General features: G+C 41.0%; 1 protein-coding gene across 1 annotated transcript in view; it reads right to left on the bottom strand.

Annotated features, from left to right (window-relative positions):
• Positions 1 to 9,589: 9,589 nt before the first annotated feature.
• Positions 9,590 to 17,853, bottom strand: part of LOC310854612 (extracellular calcium-sensing receptor-like) — a gene marked incomplete at both ends in the record, with an annotated part of 8,464 nt that continues 200 nt past the window's right edge. Inside the window, 8 exons of the mRNA XM_083759287.1 lie at positions 9,590 to 10,503; positions 10,588 to 10,711; positions 12,283 to 12,510; positions 13,476 to 13,751; positions 14,192 to 14,461; positions 14,678 to 14,791; positions 15,532 to 15,826; positions 15,941 to 16,071. Of these exons, the coding sequence (XP_083615413.1) occupies positions 9,590 to 10,503; positions 10,588 to 10,711; positions 12,283 to 12,510; positions 13,476 to 13,751; positions 14,192 to 14,461; positions 14,678 to 14,791; positions 15,532 to 15,826; positions 15,941 to 16,071 (2,352 nt within the window). The remainder of the gene's footprint in view (positions 10,504 to 10,587; positions 10,712 to 12,282; positions 12,511 to 13,475; positions 13,752 to 14,191; positions 14,462 to 14,677; positions 14,792 to 15,531; positions 15,827 to 15,940; positions 16,072 to 17,853) is intronic.

Below are 17,853 nucleotides of genomic sequence, written 5' to 3'. Positions count from 1 at the left end.
TACCAGGGCAGATCAGTCCATCCTCCATGTCCAGATGCAACCAACTGTGTCTTTGAATTAATTCTTTTCCATTTTTCTGATGACTCTTTTACAGTGTAACTCTGTAGAAGAGTCATCTAAAATGGGTCTGTCTGTGTCTGTCCCGGATAATACTGCCGGATCAATCAGTACCACATGCCTTGTGCATGCTTCCAGTAAGGCCAAGCTAGTACCTGAATACAATTCTCGACATTGCTTTATTTTTATTTTTTTAATATTTAACTTGAATTTAATTGATATAATAATAATGGAATTTAATGGCGTTCGGGAACGGGCTGAAACCAAGAATGGCGTCATACATCATGGTAGGTCATGGATGACTGATACCATAGATTGACCACATGAAGTCCCAGATCCACACGGGAGCCATGCTTTTATCAAACCCTATCTGATTAATGTATAGCTTCCATCCGTCTTCCTGTTGTGTAAATTGATGGATCCATTCAGAGCCCCACATACTGAAGATACCAGCAGGGGACATTGAGAAATATAGTGCTCACTTGAGAAGCACTCTGCTGGGTGAAGCTGAAAACTGAATGTCCCCCATTGGATGACATTGATTATTATTTGACTTCTACAGAGCCGTGTCATAATCTTTTTTTTTCTTTTTTTTTTCTTCCACTCGCATGACCATAAATGTAGACTATCACCTGTACTAAACAACCTTATTTCCTTTTGAGGATTGTACTTTTTGGGGGATTTGGATCTAGTTATTACTAGTGTTTCCAGTAATTGTTTTACATTTTGTTTATTTTTTATTTTACCTATTTCTTTCGCCCACACATGCATTTCTGCATTCTGCAAACTGGAACTTATTTGAATGAATCAATGGTTATTTTAACCAAACTGTATAGTTTATGTTAAAGTACATCTATATGTTATTATACTTGAATTAGTACATCTGTATGCTGTAAGTCTTAGCTCCAGTCCATACCAACAACCACCCACAACTATCCTCTACACTCCCTCAGTTTAGCCTTTGCTAAAAAACCTGAGGCTGATTCCATACAAATGCCTTCTACTGTAAAGTAGTTCTCAAACCTTTTTGTGTCAAGGACCCCTAAAATGATATGTATTTGGCCAATGGAAAAGTGCTTTGTGCCAGGGACCCCCAGAAGAGAAGATTTGTGTTAATTATTAACTTTCAAGATTCTTCTAAAAAGTTAAAAAATAGCAGATGTACAAGTGACGCACTGTGAGCTTGTAGGCTACATCTGCTATTTCTGATATTAATCTTCTAAGTCCTAAGAGATGTTTTGGGGAAGAAATTGCTATACTGTAGCTAAAATGTAAACTGTGAAGTGAGGGCGCTCTTATATCATCATACATCATATCAATGAATGCCTTTGAGTCAAAAAGTCAAAAAGTAAAAAAGTCCAAATCAGCCAATTATTATCATACAACAGCTTAAGAGGTCCAAGTATTGTATCTCTGGTGTATTGTGCAATGTTTGACGTCTCTCTACCAGCCACATTTCTATATGACGGTGAGAGTTGAGCCTCAGGGGCCACATAGGGATGGACTGCAATACTTCCTGATTTTCAATCGGAGTCATTATTTAAAGGCCTTGCAGCAGTCTACCAAACAATAGGCTGCTTGGTGGTTACTGTACATGGCTGTGGGTCCTGAGACCTGAGTCTTGCACTTAATGCTGCTGCCAGCTGGGTGGGTAATGTTTCATGCCTATGGTTATATTCATGTTTATACTGACATGTTGATATTTTAACTAACTTGCTGTGATAATTCAGGTTTATCATGTGCCAAACTGACTGCTGTGGTGAGAGGGAGTGTTGAAAGTACACACAAATCAAACGCAGCGCGCGGCTCAGTTCAGTCAGTCAACCTCAAGGGAGGTTCTTGTCATGCTCAAAGGCCTCAAGGGGTTAACATGCTGCATTACTATGTGGGAGTATACGTGTGTGCAAGTCTCACACGTCATTCGCCGATGCAGCAGTCAGCTGACTAAGTGGGCAGGCTACTTAAGCTCACTAGACTCCATGCTCTTCCTGCCTTCCTCTGCTCATGGTTCCCGGTTGTATGTGATGTTTTCTCCCACCACCACCCCAGCACCACCGGTGGGCTCTGCTATCTATGCTCCCCATGGGGGGGTTATTGTATATCTATCTTCCTGCTCTTATGTTTTATGATGTTGCTTAATCATGCCGAGCAGGGAGAAATCCAGCAGAGCCGAACGCCAAGTCAAATATCATATGCACACTCATTACTCATTCTGCAATAAATATTGTTTAATCTATTCGTGAGTTGTCTGACTGAACTGAAGGTATGCAAACAGACAAATTGTTGTTGAAGCCTACTATGCATTTGTTAGTGTACTAAATATTTATTTGATATCCCCTCCTTTAGATTGGCACTGCTGCTTTGTTTAGCTTGAGTTCATACATTGATTTGATTGCTTTTAGTGTTTTGAGACATTTCATATTGTTTTGTCTTCTGTTTCTTTCCCCAATTGTACTTTGAGATTTTTCCTGTACTTTTAAACAGAGAGAGAGAGATAGGGGGGGAGGAGGTAAAGTGTCTAGTTATAGTGAGAGTTTGAGTGTGCTGGGTCGTTACTACAACAACAACAACAACAACAGATCCACCTGTTGGTGGCGCTGTAACTGGCCAATGTGAAAAGGGTGGGATATATTCCTCAGCCTAGTATGAAAGTCTGTGAAAGATTCCACGTAAATTGCAAACTGCCTTCATGATTTGAGTCATCATTTTCAAAAATCCACCTGTTGGTGGCGCTCCTGTTCTCCTGCTGAAGTAGACCACTGGCCTATGAAATAATGCAGCACCAATGTGAACTTCCTTTTGTTTTGTTTATTTAAAAAAAAAACATGTACAAAGTCAATTTAAATAAATGTAAGCCACTTTAGCATATTTAATATAACAGAAATGCAATTAACATTGCTGTAATTTGCATCAGTTGAATCCCAGTTTCAATGTATTGATTTATAAACATTAAACAGTATGCAGAATGAGTACATTTAATTCAAACAAAAGTACAACTCAATACAAAAACTGTGGACACTATGATGAAGCATATACACTTAATTTACAACAAGGCCCACCATTTTCAATTCATCAGAACATTTAGAGACTTACAATTATACACTTATTTAAAAATCAGGAATGATTGACTGTAATATGTCAGGTATATCAAGTTAGTTTCAGCCTTCTAGAGGAATCTGATATTTCCTCTTGATGAGGCAAAGACAACAGCACAGACGCTTGCAGACAAATCGAGAGCTCAGAATACCTTAGAAAATGCAAGAGTAAGAAGAAAGAAACGTCATTTTGACGAGCTGTGTGAAGATGAGCGACTATCCAATGCAGAAAGCTATTTCAGAGTTAATATTTTCAATGCCAATCTGGACATAATCAACCAGCTGTCCCAAAGATTCATTAGTATGCGCGAGATCTATCTCATGTTTGAGGCTCTGCACCCCATGACCCTCCAGCATGCAGGCGACGATGAGCTATATTAAAAGGCAAAACGTCTATCTAGTGTGGTACGAGGTGTATTTCCGTAGGATGTTTTTGCTAAAAGTGATTTTTGTTTTTTTGGCTTTCATAGGGTCCAAACTGTCAGAAAATGATGGGGTTCAAATTTTCCCTACCCCCACCCCGTATTTGGGGGGTCATATATTTTGGGACCCCCATAATAGTACGGCAGACAATTAATGTCCGACTTTCATAATATTAGGGTTGTTTTATAGGTTTTTAAATATTCTGAGTTGATTTCTTACACTTTGAAAGTAGCCAGAATAATCTTTTCTGACTTTTGGTTGGGGTCTTTCTTCACCCGGGGCCCCCCGGACTCATCTCAGTACTCATTACATTCCTCGCTCTGCTCCTGTTCCAGAACAATGTCAAATTAGATAATAATTTAAGCATTACAAGTTTACAAAAATGAGTAGTAGTTAATACCAGGGGTCTTCCACAGCACCCATATATGTGATTTGCAAGTATTTCGAATATTATTAGAATATCTTGCGTTTATGTACCTTTGACTTTGATAGTTTATTAGTATTCTACCATTATTGTTGACAGATGTTACTGCAGGGAATAAAGGTATTGCAACTTCTCACTTTGGGAATGCAGAACGTGTCCATTTATTTCACACACTGCACTCACACTAACAACACACACACACACACACACACACACACACACACACACACACACACACACACACACACACACACACACACACACACACACACACACACACACCTATCCTCTTAAAGAGCCCATGGTCAATTATGCCTACAATACATTATTTGAAGGATCAATTCATCTTCGTCATCATCTGTCCTCCCTGATAGTGTTGACACAGTCTCCACCATAGCATTTGCAGAGAGGAGTGCAAGGCAGGTTATTGTTTGAGCAGCTGCACTGTCCCTTGCAACCTGCTTTGCAACTACATGTGATGAGCTCAAGTACTGCCTTTGGAGCAGGGAGGGCAAGACACCTGACTGGAACATACCCTCCCTCCACTAGCTGAATTCCATCAATTTTGTTCGATTGGTGGAAGCTCAGGGCAATTTGCCAGGTATGAATGACTTATCCCGCATTGTGATGTAGTTGGCACAGAGGATATGTGGTAGCAGTGCAGCACGAGTTGGAGGTAGCATCTCACCCTCCAAGTTCTTTGACCGAAATAGTTCCCATCTAGTAATGGCAAGGTTGTTGGACCTTTTGGACTGTAAACACGGCATGCAAAATGCTCCAATGACTCCAATGGTGATGGAAGCTTGCCGTTAACAAGCTCAGGAGGGGCCCAGGCCGTAGCGTAACGGTCTGGGCACCGGACTGGTAATCCAGTCGCAGTGTGCCGCGGGTTCGACTCCCGGACCCGACACGGCCCTTACTGCATGTCATCCCCCCATCTCTCTCCCGTTTCCTGTCAGCCTACTGTCTGTCCCTTCAAAAATCAATAAAAGGCGTAAGCCGCAAAAAAAAAAAAAAAACAAGCTCAGGAGGAATGGAACCCATTCCAAGGTCCTTGAAGCAGTTAATGGCAGGATCATCATCAAGCCTCAAGTAGGCATTGACCCATGTCTTCTTGGAGATTCCAACAAACTTTCCTACCCAGTCAGCACCAGATAAATTGTGTAGGCCCAGGAAAATTGTGTAGGCCCAGGAAGAATGTCATTTTTTGCCCCATCTGACACAAGCGCTGATGAAACCAGACTCTTCAATGGTGAGTTATCTTTGAACAGATTGCCTCCACAGTGCAACTCAATCAATTTACATTGCTTGAGAGCATTTTCTCTTCACCTCAATGCAATCTCTCCTGAGAGCTGATAATGTTCTTTCCTTGTAGACCTGGAAGCTTTTGGGAAGCTGTTGAGGTACTGATTCACTAGACCAGAAAGATGAGGTGTGGTAGTGACTAGTCGTAGTAGTCGGTCGTGAGCTGCTTCATCTCTACTGAGTCCAACCATCCCACCATGTCCCTTTAGCTTCTTGATTTCCTGCTCAAGAGCTTGATCTGTGAAGAGATGAGTGAACGGTATATCTCTGACTTTGCCACCACAAATTCACCTGACTTCAGTGCGTTACATGTTTCTGGGTCATCCTGTTCAAGAGCGTTCATTTGGGCAAGATAGACTGGCATCAGTCGAGCATATTTAAGGAGATCACGAGCAAAGAAATACTTGATGAGTTCCTCTAAGGATGACAAGTAGCCCTCCCAGTCACCTGACCGACGGCGACAACAGAAAGACAAAGAGAAAAGAGAAAGACAGCAGCAGCCTGCAGCTGATCTTGGCTGATCTTTATTTAGCAGCAATATTTGCTACACTTGGGTCTGAGGCACCTTACTTTGAAAATAGCTGATCTACAAGCTCAAACTACAACCTTGTAGATCAGCTATAATAAGCGGTTTAATGTAAAAAAAAAAAGAAAAAAGTTCCTATCCCACAATGATTTGGTGGGCCCCTGTATAGTAACTCTGAGGACCCCCTAGGGGTCATGGGCCCCCTGTGGAAGACCCCTGGTATTGGCTACTACTATTTTTTTATATCAGAGACCAGCTACAAATATACTTTTATGCTTAATTTATGATCTAATTTGACAATATTCTGGAGCAGGAGCAGAGCAAGGAATGTAATGAGAACTGGGATAGGCCCAGGGGTCAGTCCGGGAGGTCCCAGGTGAGGAAACACCCCTACCAAAAGTCAAAAAATACTAAACAATTCTAATATTATGAAAATCGGACATTAACTGGCTGGCATACTGTTCTGGGAGGTCCCAAATAGATGACCCCCCCAGAAACGGGGTGGGGGTCGGGAAAATTTGAACCCCATCATTTTCTCATAGTTTGGACCCTATAGAACCAAGATCTGCAAAAAAATCTATTTTAGCACAAAAATCCTACGGGAGCTGTTTTTTTGACGCCTCGTACCACACTAATCTGACACTATACAACAGGGACCTAGCAAATGACTTTCCCACTCAACTCCTGTCAATCAGGGTCTGTCTGCTTTATACCACTGCACCTTGTCAGTGCGGAGAGCGCTCTCCGTGGTGCTGAAACCTTTTTTCCTGTTGTATTCCACTATTCCAGGAATTTCCAGAATTGTAACGTGTGAGAGATGGGATCTGTCACGGGGCAGCCCGTGCCCTTAGCTTAGACAATATCAAGGACCTTGCAAATAGACCACACATTAAGTCAACTTGATCAATTTACAAACGGATGGACTGGAAGTAACGGTTTTATATATTGTACACATGACATTTTTAGTAATTAACACAATGGTTGAAAGAGTTTTAAATGTTTATTTGTATTTATTGACACTGGATCCACGGATATCCCAAGCCGTGTATATCCACGGATATCCCAAGCCGTGTAAATGTGGCAACCGGTATCACCAAAGTCAATGTCCAAAGTAGTTCAGCCAACCTACTAAGGGGTGCACAAATAGGCCTCACTATAGTCCACTGTCCTACAGGTTTGTTGATGTGACTGCGTGCACCTCTTTTCATGGTGACGCTCTTATTTCTGTATGCTGTGTGTGCGTGTTGTTGTGGTCCTAGGCTTTAGGTGGGCATAGTGGCTTATAGTTTTAGCTTATAGCCCCCCCATGTAAGGTTGTTGCTCCCTGGCCAACTGACTCTGTATTTCTGTTTTAAACATTACTATTACAAATAGCTGACAACTGTTTTGTACTTTGGCTTATATATTGTGGACGGGTTGGTGATTATTTAACTTATAGAGCTATTGCTGGTTTTATTTAAGAACTTAATAAATATTGTCTTCCTACAGTGTATATATTGTATAAGTCTTAACTTGTGAATAAATATTATACATGTTAGATAATGATGTCATTGGTTTACAAACTAATGCCTAGTGGTCAATGTCCCATATCCTCCTGAACTTTGGCCCAGGCCATATGGGTCATTCATATTGTCACCTTAGTCTTCATTATTCATATCATCATTTTACTCTTAGCCTACTGTCTGTTTACACAGCGTTGTTCCGCTTATCAAACAGTTTAAGAGCCATAAACGTCTAATTGCCAATTATGTACCGGATGCCACGGACGACAAGACGTCTTCCCTTTATATTCTCTTTTTTTTATATTCTCTTTTTCTTTTTCTTTTTCATATTTAGAAAATTCCTCTAATCTGGTGTACAGGTGATGACATGCACATTACATGCATAATATAATTACAAATTATTTCTTTCTTTATAATGGGAGAATTGGCACTCAAAGCCTAAACTGGTGACCACCAGGTGGCGCTGAAAGAGTTGTCATGTCATCCATGTTTATGGCCAAAATATGTTTTCATCTGTCCCATTTAATATCTTGTTGACTCCTTATTCAGTCTCCATGTTGTCTGCCTCCAGCCACAAACTTGCAATACTGAGAGGTCTATTTTGATGTGAGCCTACATATATTTGACCTTGATGCCCAGTGAGAAAGTAGATAGCCGTACTTTTCTCTGTTAGAGTTCACAGATGGCAGGGAAAGAATGTTATCAGCAGGTTACCATAGCAATGCTTTCATGACTGAACCAAGGAAGATGAACTCTGCGTCGCTACGCCCTAGCTCATCATCTGTGCGGTGGACCAATGAGCACTCGACAACCACTCAATGAACTTTATATCAACAAAACTGACGTGATCTGCAGTATTTAGCCTGGAACAATACTGTGAAGAAGGGGGTTCAGTTCCGTGGTTCGGTTCAGTTCAGTTCGGATCCATTTTGGAACCATTTGAATACTCTAAATTATTATGAATGTAAATACTATCATCTGAACCATGTAGCACATTCTCTATGTAAATTTACTTTATACCTACTAAAATAATGGTTAAACCTTAAACTTTCTCCGAACTTTATTTCATCTGCCTCCAAATCATTTTTTAAGGTATCTTTCTATTTTTTGGTACAGTGACTGTCATTTAAAATTTAAAGGGCTACTCACTCATTTTTAAGGTAAATACAGCACGGTATTTGGTCTCCGGCTGGGTTATTGAAGGTATTTATTTACAGTCCTTTCTAAATTATCATTACAAAATAGATTTTATCTATTAATAGGTATTAATAGGTACAGATTTTATTTCCATTAATACATTTGGGGGAAACTTGCGTCTCAGTTTTGTGCAACTTGTGTTTTTGGGGAACCCAATTTAGAGGTATTCATTCTTTAATTTCCTTAATACAGACAGCATCAAGGTGGCGTAGTCGTACATTTTATATTATGCTAAGTAAATTCCTTGCCCCATCTGGTTACATATACAACGGGTGTCCCCCATGGCACACAATCGCTCAGACAATATGTGTATGTGTCAACAAATTTATGTAGTCTACAGTAAGCCTTCAAACAGCATATTATTTTACAGAACTTTTGACCATGAAAATATAAAACCAAGCAGCTTTAACCAGATGCCTTAAAAACATTATGCATTTAGACAAATTATAATAAAGGTTTGCCAATTTTTAACCTTAGATGACCCTCGGGTTATACAACGCTCATTGTACCTCCATATAAGGGCGTATGGATCTCCATATAAGGGCATAAAAGGCAGACAGCTGACTGATAGATTTCTGGAGAACTTCCCACTCATCTCGCTACAATAATAGAAACCCCACTGCAGCTTTCCCCCACTACTCTCAGCCCATGCACGTTCACATGCCTCCGCACTTTCCACCACCATTGATAAGGTTTACGACTTATCATCCTGCCCACAACATCTTCACATTTTGTACAGTACACATACATTGCCTTATTGCATAATCCCGGAAGTGGTGACCATCATAATCATCACCACTTTAGGCTCCTCCCCTACACACACACACACACACACACACACACACACACACACACACACACACACACACACACACACACACCAGGCTACAGTGTAGTGCGTGCACAGTACAATATCAAATTGAACCGTTCAGGGAGAGTAATTATTGTACAGTACATAATGTATAAAACTAAATATAGGCCTACTAACAATGCAAACAAATATACCCTTTTTGTTATAAAAACGTTGCGGGGAAAATGTATTGTCATTGAAGAAAGCTTTTCACGTCTTGGTGGCACCTCGACCCATGATGGACTTCTTAGTGTTTCTCTCTGGTTTCAAAATGATTATATAACACTTTGGTCCAAACAGTGCCACCAAAATCCCAAAACTAGATGCTAAAATAGCAAATACCTCCACTACATCTGCATATTTGCCTGGAGAGCTGATATATGCTGGTATGAAGGCTATCCACACCACACAGAAGATCAACATGCTGAAAGTGATTAACTTGGCTTCATTGAAGTTGTCTGGAAGATTCCTGGCCATGAATGCTAGGAGGAAGCTGAGGAGTGCCAGTAAACCAATATAAGCTAATAACACTGCAAAACCAATTGTAGAACCCACCACACACTCAAAGACTATCTTATTATTGTGGTAGTGTGTGTTTTTGTAAGGAGTTGGTGAGGAAGACATGAGCCAGGCTGTGCAGATTATTGCCTGGACAAAAGTAAGAGCCAGAACTGTTCCTCTCTGCTGCATAGCACCAAACCACTTCATAATGTCTGCACCACCAGGCTTGGAGGCCTTAAACACAGCCAAAACCACCATAGTCTTTACCAGGATACATGAGACAGACAGCACAAAGCTTATTCCAAATGCTGCATGTCTCAGCTGACAAGTCCAGGGTCTGGGACGTCCAATGAACAGAAGTGAGCACAGGAAACACAGTTTGAGTGACAACAAGAGAAGGAAGCTGAGTTCCGAGTTGTTGGCGCGCACCATGGGTGTGCTTCGATGATAGATGAAGATTCCCAGGACAATGGCACAGATAAGTGTGCCTAGCAATGAGATGGTTGTCAAGGAGATACCCAGGGCCTCATGGTAGGAAAGGAACTCAATGCTCTTAAGGACACAGTGGTCATGCTGGGGACTGGACCAGAAGTCCTCTGGACAAGTGGTGCACTCTGTAGAGTCTGCCAAAGAGAGCAGGGTTAAAGGGACAGTATCGTCCTAAAGATAACATACAACATAGCAACATAATGTGAACCAACTTGAACCTGTCTCATTGCTGATCTCTCCCTCAGAACAAGCAATGCAGTCAAAGCAGCAGACAGGTTCCCCTTTCCTTCTGGCCACACGTGTTCCAGGGGAACAGCTCTCACTGCACACTGACCGAGGTGCCTAGGAAAGTAACAATGATCAATTTCAGTCAAAATAAATTACATTCACATCATGAGCTCATCATTAGCCCTTTAGAAAGCTCACAACTTACTATAGGAAGCATATTCATATAGGCTACTTAATTAATGCTTAATTAACACTTAATAATGATGAACTCATACATGAATTAATCATTAATCTTACAATAAATGAATCTCTGTACGTCTGTATAGGCTATGTATACGTACGTCTGTAATCCACGTTTCTTGAGAACCGTTTGACTGATTTCAAATTCGGCACACACATTGCAGATGACCCAAGGGAGTGCACAGTGCCCAGTGTAGAGTGTGTCAGATATAGGCAGTTGACCACAACCGCCAGAAAAGGCTCTGGCCGTATAGCCCAAATAAGCCAATTGATTGTCATGGCAACCCCTGCCTTTCCAGAATAGCTGATCCCCCTGATATGTCCATATATAGACATGCCCATATATGGACATACTGATAACCTCTGGGATCTCCATATAAGGGCATAAAAGGGACATGGACAGACAGATATACAGATCTCCATATATGGGAATAAGAGGACACAGAGTGGCTGGCAGTGGGAAACCTTGCCTTGATATATGTTTGTATTGTAATTTATATATGTATGTAACTTTGCATAAATTGTAAACCCTGAATAATTTTCAATAAAGTATATATAAAAAGGAAACCTTGAAGCTGCCCCACCCTGGCCAAAGCTGGAACTTCAGGCGGAAAGTACTTGTACGCAAAATAGTTTAATACAGAGCGCTCGCTCGTTCATGAATCGATTCAGGCACATTCATGGAGGTTAGCAGTTCCGCAGTGCCCAAATCAAGAAAATGCGGAAATATAGTGTTCTTCGCGTGCTTCAAATGCCAATGAGCAACTTCCATTGAAATTAACAGACAGACAGACAGACAGGCAGACAGACAGACAGTGAATTAATGTATGAGTTAATCATTAATTAAGCATTAATTACGCATATGAATTTGCTCCATAATGGAGTTGGAACAACTGATGTTCAGGAGGAGGAGAAACGCGCATTGGCCCTGCCCTTCACGCCACTCTCCGCCCTCCACGTCAATCTACCTGTCCCCATTTATACCTGCCCAGTACCACCCAGAATCCTCCATGCTTCGCCCGCCTCGCTGCGTCGCACACCAGCCGCCTTCCTACAGGCTTCTCGCAACCCACTCCCACCCCTTCACCTCCATAGCAGCTCCTCTCCCCGCTCCCCCCAAAGGAGCTACTACATCCACCTCGCCAAAAGTGGATCAAACGATTAAAACAAAACTCTCTCCTCTCCTTATCAGGTTCCTGCGGGGGATCGATATCGTCCATGCGCACCGTAAGACGAACGCCTTACGACGAACGCCACATGACGAGTGCCATTCGACCTCCTCCCCAAAGACTCCAGGGTCGGCGACCCCCCCGGAACCTACACATCCGCTTCATTCATCCCTCCTTCATCCCTCCATTTCTTCACTGTCAATAAATTCCTTAAACCTCCCCAATGGCGTGTTTATTCCTACTAGTGAATCGTAAGTTGTGACCAGCTCAAGTGACCTTTGTGGATTCAAAGCTCCAGAAGATACTGTCTTCATCAAGGATGAGTTGTTCATCTCCGGAGGCTGATTTCTTGAACAAACCTACATTGTGAACCTTTACACTTCCATCAGGCAGCCATGCCCAGTTCATGACATCATAGATTGGTAACGCATCGCCATTCTCATCAAATGTTACATGATCCCCAAATGATGTGGTCAAGTTGATCTTTTCCATGTAATACAAAAGCTAGAAATGTATGAAGAGCAAGTAAATAAGCAAGTAAATAAACAAAACAATCTACTGTATAATATATGACACTTGTTGCATTAAGCACACCCTTTAAGTATTCACTATCTGGGCATTAAAATGGGGCATTAATGCATGACCAGACCAATAATAAAGTGTTTTCGAGGACCAATCTTATGGGTAATGTAAATATGAGTAAATATCCCCTTTTGTTGTTTCCTATATGAACAACACATGAACATATGTATGCATTATATCAAGATTAAAAAAGAATGAAATAAACTTTATCAATTAAAAACAATTCAATTATTTATAAGTCAGAAAATAAAATACAATACTTTCTATAAAATAAAATAATAATAAACAATAATAATCATTTAACGAGTAGTGGAAATAGCAGATCTACAGGCACATCTGTACATCTGTTATTTTCACTATAGTTTGGGTCCCACTGTCCCAGCTTTGAGTGAAAAGGTTTGTGAACCACTGACTGTCACCAACAGGCTTGTGTTTTTGCTCCAAACACTGAAAAACATTTACTGAAAGGCAATCACTAAGGTATCACTGTAAGAAGATATTTTACAATTAACCTACTTTTTTAAACCTATGTCCATTTTCCATGCTTATGCTCACCAATGTCATGTTTACATACAGTATATTCATTATCTATCAATTTTTTTTTATTATTTTGTCTTTTTTTTTCTCCTCTTTTTTTTTCCTCTAGGTTTTCTGCATCCTAATGTCATCATTTTATTATTTTATTATTTTGCATTTCCTTTGCTCGATGTTTTCTGTAAAGCACATTGAGTTGCCTTGATGTTGACACACGCACACATGCGCACACACACTAACACAAGCGATGTTGCATAACCAAGGGGCATGCCATGATCTGACATTATACTCGTTATTTGTAATTGGAACCCAACTAGAAACATTAACAGGTAAACTGTGAAATGATATTACACCTGCCATGGCTGTATTGTCTCCAAACTGGCACAGCTGTGCCCACTGAAAGGCCCTCTTCCTGGCACACATTGCAACATGTCATGGAGGGCATGGGCCATAGCATACACAGCCTTGTACACATTATACTCTGGCCTGAGGTTAGACACATCCAGAAGGGTATTTTCTGATGTGTCTAGGTCCTCTTGTCCAGTACACACCCTTCCACCAGCATCCACCCACTCTGACGGAAGGGGTGAACATTTACACTGAAATGTACTCTCCCAGAACTGCCTCACCTATAGAAACACAATTAATACATAAATATAATACCTTGTGATTTTTTTTTAATTAGGTCAGTTGAAATTGGAGCGTAAATACTGTAAATCTAACAAAAGACTCACTAAGGTATTGTCAGGATCGCTATCAGGATGTATTTTTAACAAGAATTCCTTGAGACCTGGTATTTCTCCACGACGGATGGCAAGACCCAGGATTCTCAAATGTGGCATGAAGTGAGGAGTCTGGAGTATGTGAGGTTTCATCCAACCCACATCGGATATCCATTGCAGACCTGTCACATTCTGCTTTACCACCTGTTGAATGTGTTGAACAATATACTATATACAGGTAGTATTAACGATGTGAAATAATATCTTCACTGCATGTGATGTCTTCAGTGCAACTCATTTCAGATCATCAATGCCTAAATTAACACATATCATAACCCGGCCCAAACCTCCTCCATCAGATGAACTACATTGATCCCATATACGAATTCAATGACAACGCGAGCTGTGGATTTCTTCATCACGGTGACAATCCTCTGAAGTTCAGCTTTGTCACCGTCCCAGGGCACAACTTCCACATAAGCCAGACAACCCAGACCAGACTGGGCCAGGTCATACTGGAGGATTCGGGCGGCGTCGCGGCCATAGTCGTCATCGTTAAACAGCAGTCCTACCCAGGTCCACCCAAACCGGTTCATAATCTGGAGCATAGCTCGTATCTGATTGGATAAAGATTGGTGACATGATTGGAAGTGCTTTTCATACTCCATAATGGAAATGGTCTAATAACTTTTTTAAAGATAAAACACACAGCTCCACATAAATACTGTAAATACACACAAGCAAATTAGGTGATATGCATGACCATGAATGATTACAATAAACTAGAGGGATGTTATTGCAAAGTGTATGTACGTATACCATGCACTTTTTACCAACACATTTTGTCTGTAGACGTTCACCTGGGATGCAGAACTTGGAATTGTTCTAAAGAAGGACGGGAACAGATTCCAGTCACTCAAACAGGAGCACATGGCATGGTAACTAACCTGCAAAAGGCAAAACATGTTCTGTAATAATAGCCTAGCTGCTACAGTATTGTACATGTTTGACTATCTCCTTTGGTGGCAAACCTCATATGAAGTGGCTGTTACAAAGGAAAACAACGTCAAACAGGGACAGGGTGGGGCTACCAAAACAAAAATAGAATTTCCTTTCTTTTTTAAATCTTGCATCACAGATTTCTTGTCGCATACAACCAATCATAAAAGTAAGCTTTATAATAAAGAGAGTTCATACACTGATAGGCCTACAGTTTTTTTTTTTTTTTTTTATAAAATATAACAAGGCAGTGACATCTGTGGCAGACTGGATGGGAGTATGCACGTGCACATGGACCACAAAATCTACTGGAAACCCTATAAGCTATGTAAGAACAAAGCTTGCATGGAGCATTGCAGTTCTGGGTAAAACAAAACACATTTTGGACCATAAATCACTACATATATTATATTGCTCACTTGTTGATGCAAGTAGATGCTTGGGTTGTTAATATATTCTGTTGAACATTACCAGTGAATGTTGCATGGGTAAAAGGGGGGTAGGAGTCTAATAAGTTTTATACTTCATCCTACTCCTTTTCTGACATTATTGTTTATTTTGTTGTTGTTTTGTTTCAGTGTTTTAATTCATGTATTTGTTTTCAAATAATGTTCGAAGTAAACTCATTCATTCATTCAGTATGTATACCATTGGTGATGGTAAAAGGGGGTTCAGGCTGAAAACTTACCATGGGCACTTTGTACAAACCTATTATACTAGAGATGGCAATAGATTGTGTTGAAGAATCGTCACCCACAATGCCGAGCACTGGAGGGGACCCAGCACAGTGCTCATCCAGTTGAAACTGCTCCTCTCTCCCACTGGCCATTGACAATGCTGTGCGAAATGCAACTCCAAGTGTATGACAGGCATCGTAGAGACTATATCCCAGGGTCACATTGGGCAGTAGGCTGTCGTTTCTGTTGATCTCAGTAATAGCAAAAGCCATGGTCTGGGCATACCTAAACCCTGGAATGTTAAAACTAACACACAAAACGCCACTGAAACCTTGATGTACCCTTGTAGACATAATACAACATCAGTTAATCCTGTGGTATTATTTATTATCGTTTCTAGCTTCCTATTGGGATATTCACCCATAGCAAGTGGGGTCCTCTGGCTTGAAGATGAATGACAGCTCAGGGAAGACAGAGGAGGAGTGTATTGGAAACAAACCACCCAAAATAAAGTCGCCGTCCTTGTGAATTCGGTCGAGATTAAACTGTGCCTGTAATTCACAAGAAGAAGAAGGTGAGGAAGACAAAGCAGAGAACGAAGAGAACAATAGTAAGGTCAAGTACATGTATGAAAGCAGGTGAATGTCTAGAGAAGCCCTCATGACTGTTCTCCTCCGTCTATCCCCTCCCAATTTCTTTGTCCATTTGCGGAATTTTATACACAGTGCTATGCCATCCCCTGTGCCAACTTACAGTTTGTCATTGCGTAACCTTTCACAACGCCCATCTAGGCAGAGGCAGAAGTAGGGGCAGGGCTTAAGTTAACATACATTTACAATCCTTTCATATTAAAATAAGGTTGTGTGTCTGTCCATCCATCCATCCATCTTCTCAACTTCTCAACAGAGAGCTCCAGACTTCCTTCTCCAGAGCATCATTAGAAACTTCCTCCTATGGATTTTACTATTGGATTTGACTATGGGACATAGTCTCTCCTTGGTGGGACAAGACAGTTAGGTTACTGTCTGAGAGCAAATCAGAGCAGAGGCCGAGTACAAATTTCAGAAATACCCAGACCACAAATAAACCACTGACTGAGTGTTCATGTCTGTCTCTTTCTTTTGCTTTGGTAAAAAGGATGCCATAGAACGCAAACAAGACAGACATGTCCGTGGCCAGCCATGTAATTTGTTTTGACTATTGTCGAAGGACTGTGCAAATGTGAGTTCTATATTTTTGAAAAACATTGCAATAGTAGTATGTCCTTATTTTGACAAAGTGAGCATTTCATTATAATCAAGGTGACACATTCTAGTCTAGTCTGTTGCCTTTGAATCATCTTAAAGGAAAAAAGCATTACATTACATTGCTTCGATTGGTTTGACTTGTTTTAACCTTAAGGACTTAAAATGTTACACATACAACTCTTAAGGCCTATTCATACTCCAGTTTTAGGTGATGAAACGGTGTTCACCTCATCACCGGAAACTGGAGTATGAATAGGCCTTTAAGTGATGTCTGTGATGTTATCATAGTGTACTTTGAGGCTTAATAAGATGCAATAAACTACAGCTGGAAGAAGACAAAACGTCTTGTCTTGGCTTTATTCTGCACATGTATTAATCCAGCAGTATCGCTCATCGAAGGTGGATGATCTACAGGCTCACAACATGTTGCGTGTCGTTTTTGGAAGCTGCTTGCTGCTTTAAGGACTTTTCAGATGGAGAGTCATAGTGGGATGAATGAGTAGCAGTAAGAGTCAGAGAAGTATTAGTGAATGGTTCAGACGTCACCTCACAGATGCGTTGCAAACGGACGTGCAGCTACAAATATCACATTACTGATCTAAGGAAAAAAATGACGTGATCGGGACAACTGTTGCAGTCAACAGCACTGGCAACAAGTCTTTTCAATCTAAGATCTAATGTGAATCTGGCAGGGGATAAGTTAATTCAATTGAGGTGGTAAAGACAGTCTGGTTTTGTTCTTCATTATAGGCTACAACACATCTATATACAAAAAAGTCTAAAACCTCCCCCAGGCCAGCCGGGGTGCCTGATGGAGGGGAAAGGAACTGGTCGGAATAACGTGTTCCTTCCATGCGCTACGTCCGGCCAGGGAAATTCTCCCCTGTCAGGTGAAAGGAAGCAGCTTGGACTCCTCATGCATAGAAGGAGGCATGAGGTCAGTCCGCTGCCCCCCAGGTTGGCAGAGGAAGTGTAGCGCCCAGGATTACATTAGATAATTGGCACTGGGTGAAAAAACTGGGTTGCAAAATCGTGGGATAAAAATTATATATAAAAAAAAAAGAAATGTCTAAATAAAATACAATT

This window comes from Protomyctophum parallelum, assembly GCF_964188405.1.
Source record: "Protomyctophum parallelum genome assembly, chromosome: 2".
In the NCBI taxonomy this organism is placed as follows: domain Eukaryota; kingdom Metazoa; phylum Chordata; class Actinopteri; order Myctophiformes; family Myctophidae; genus Protomyctophum; species Protomyctophum parallelum.
The sequence above is the reverse complement of the archived record's forward strand: the minus strand, read 5'-3'. Positions and strand labels throughout refer to the sequence as shown.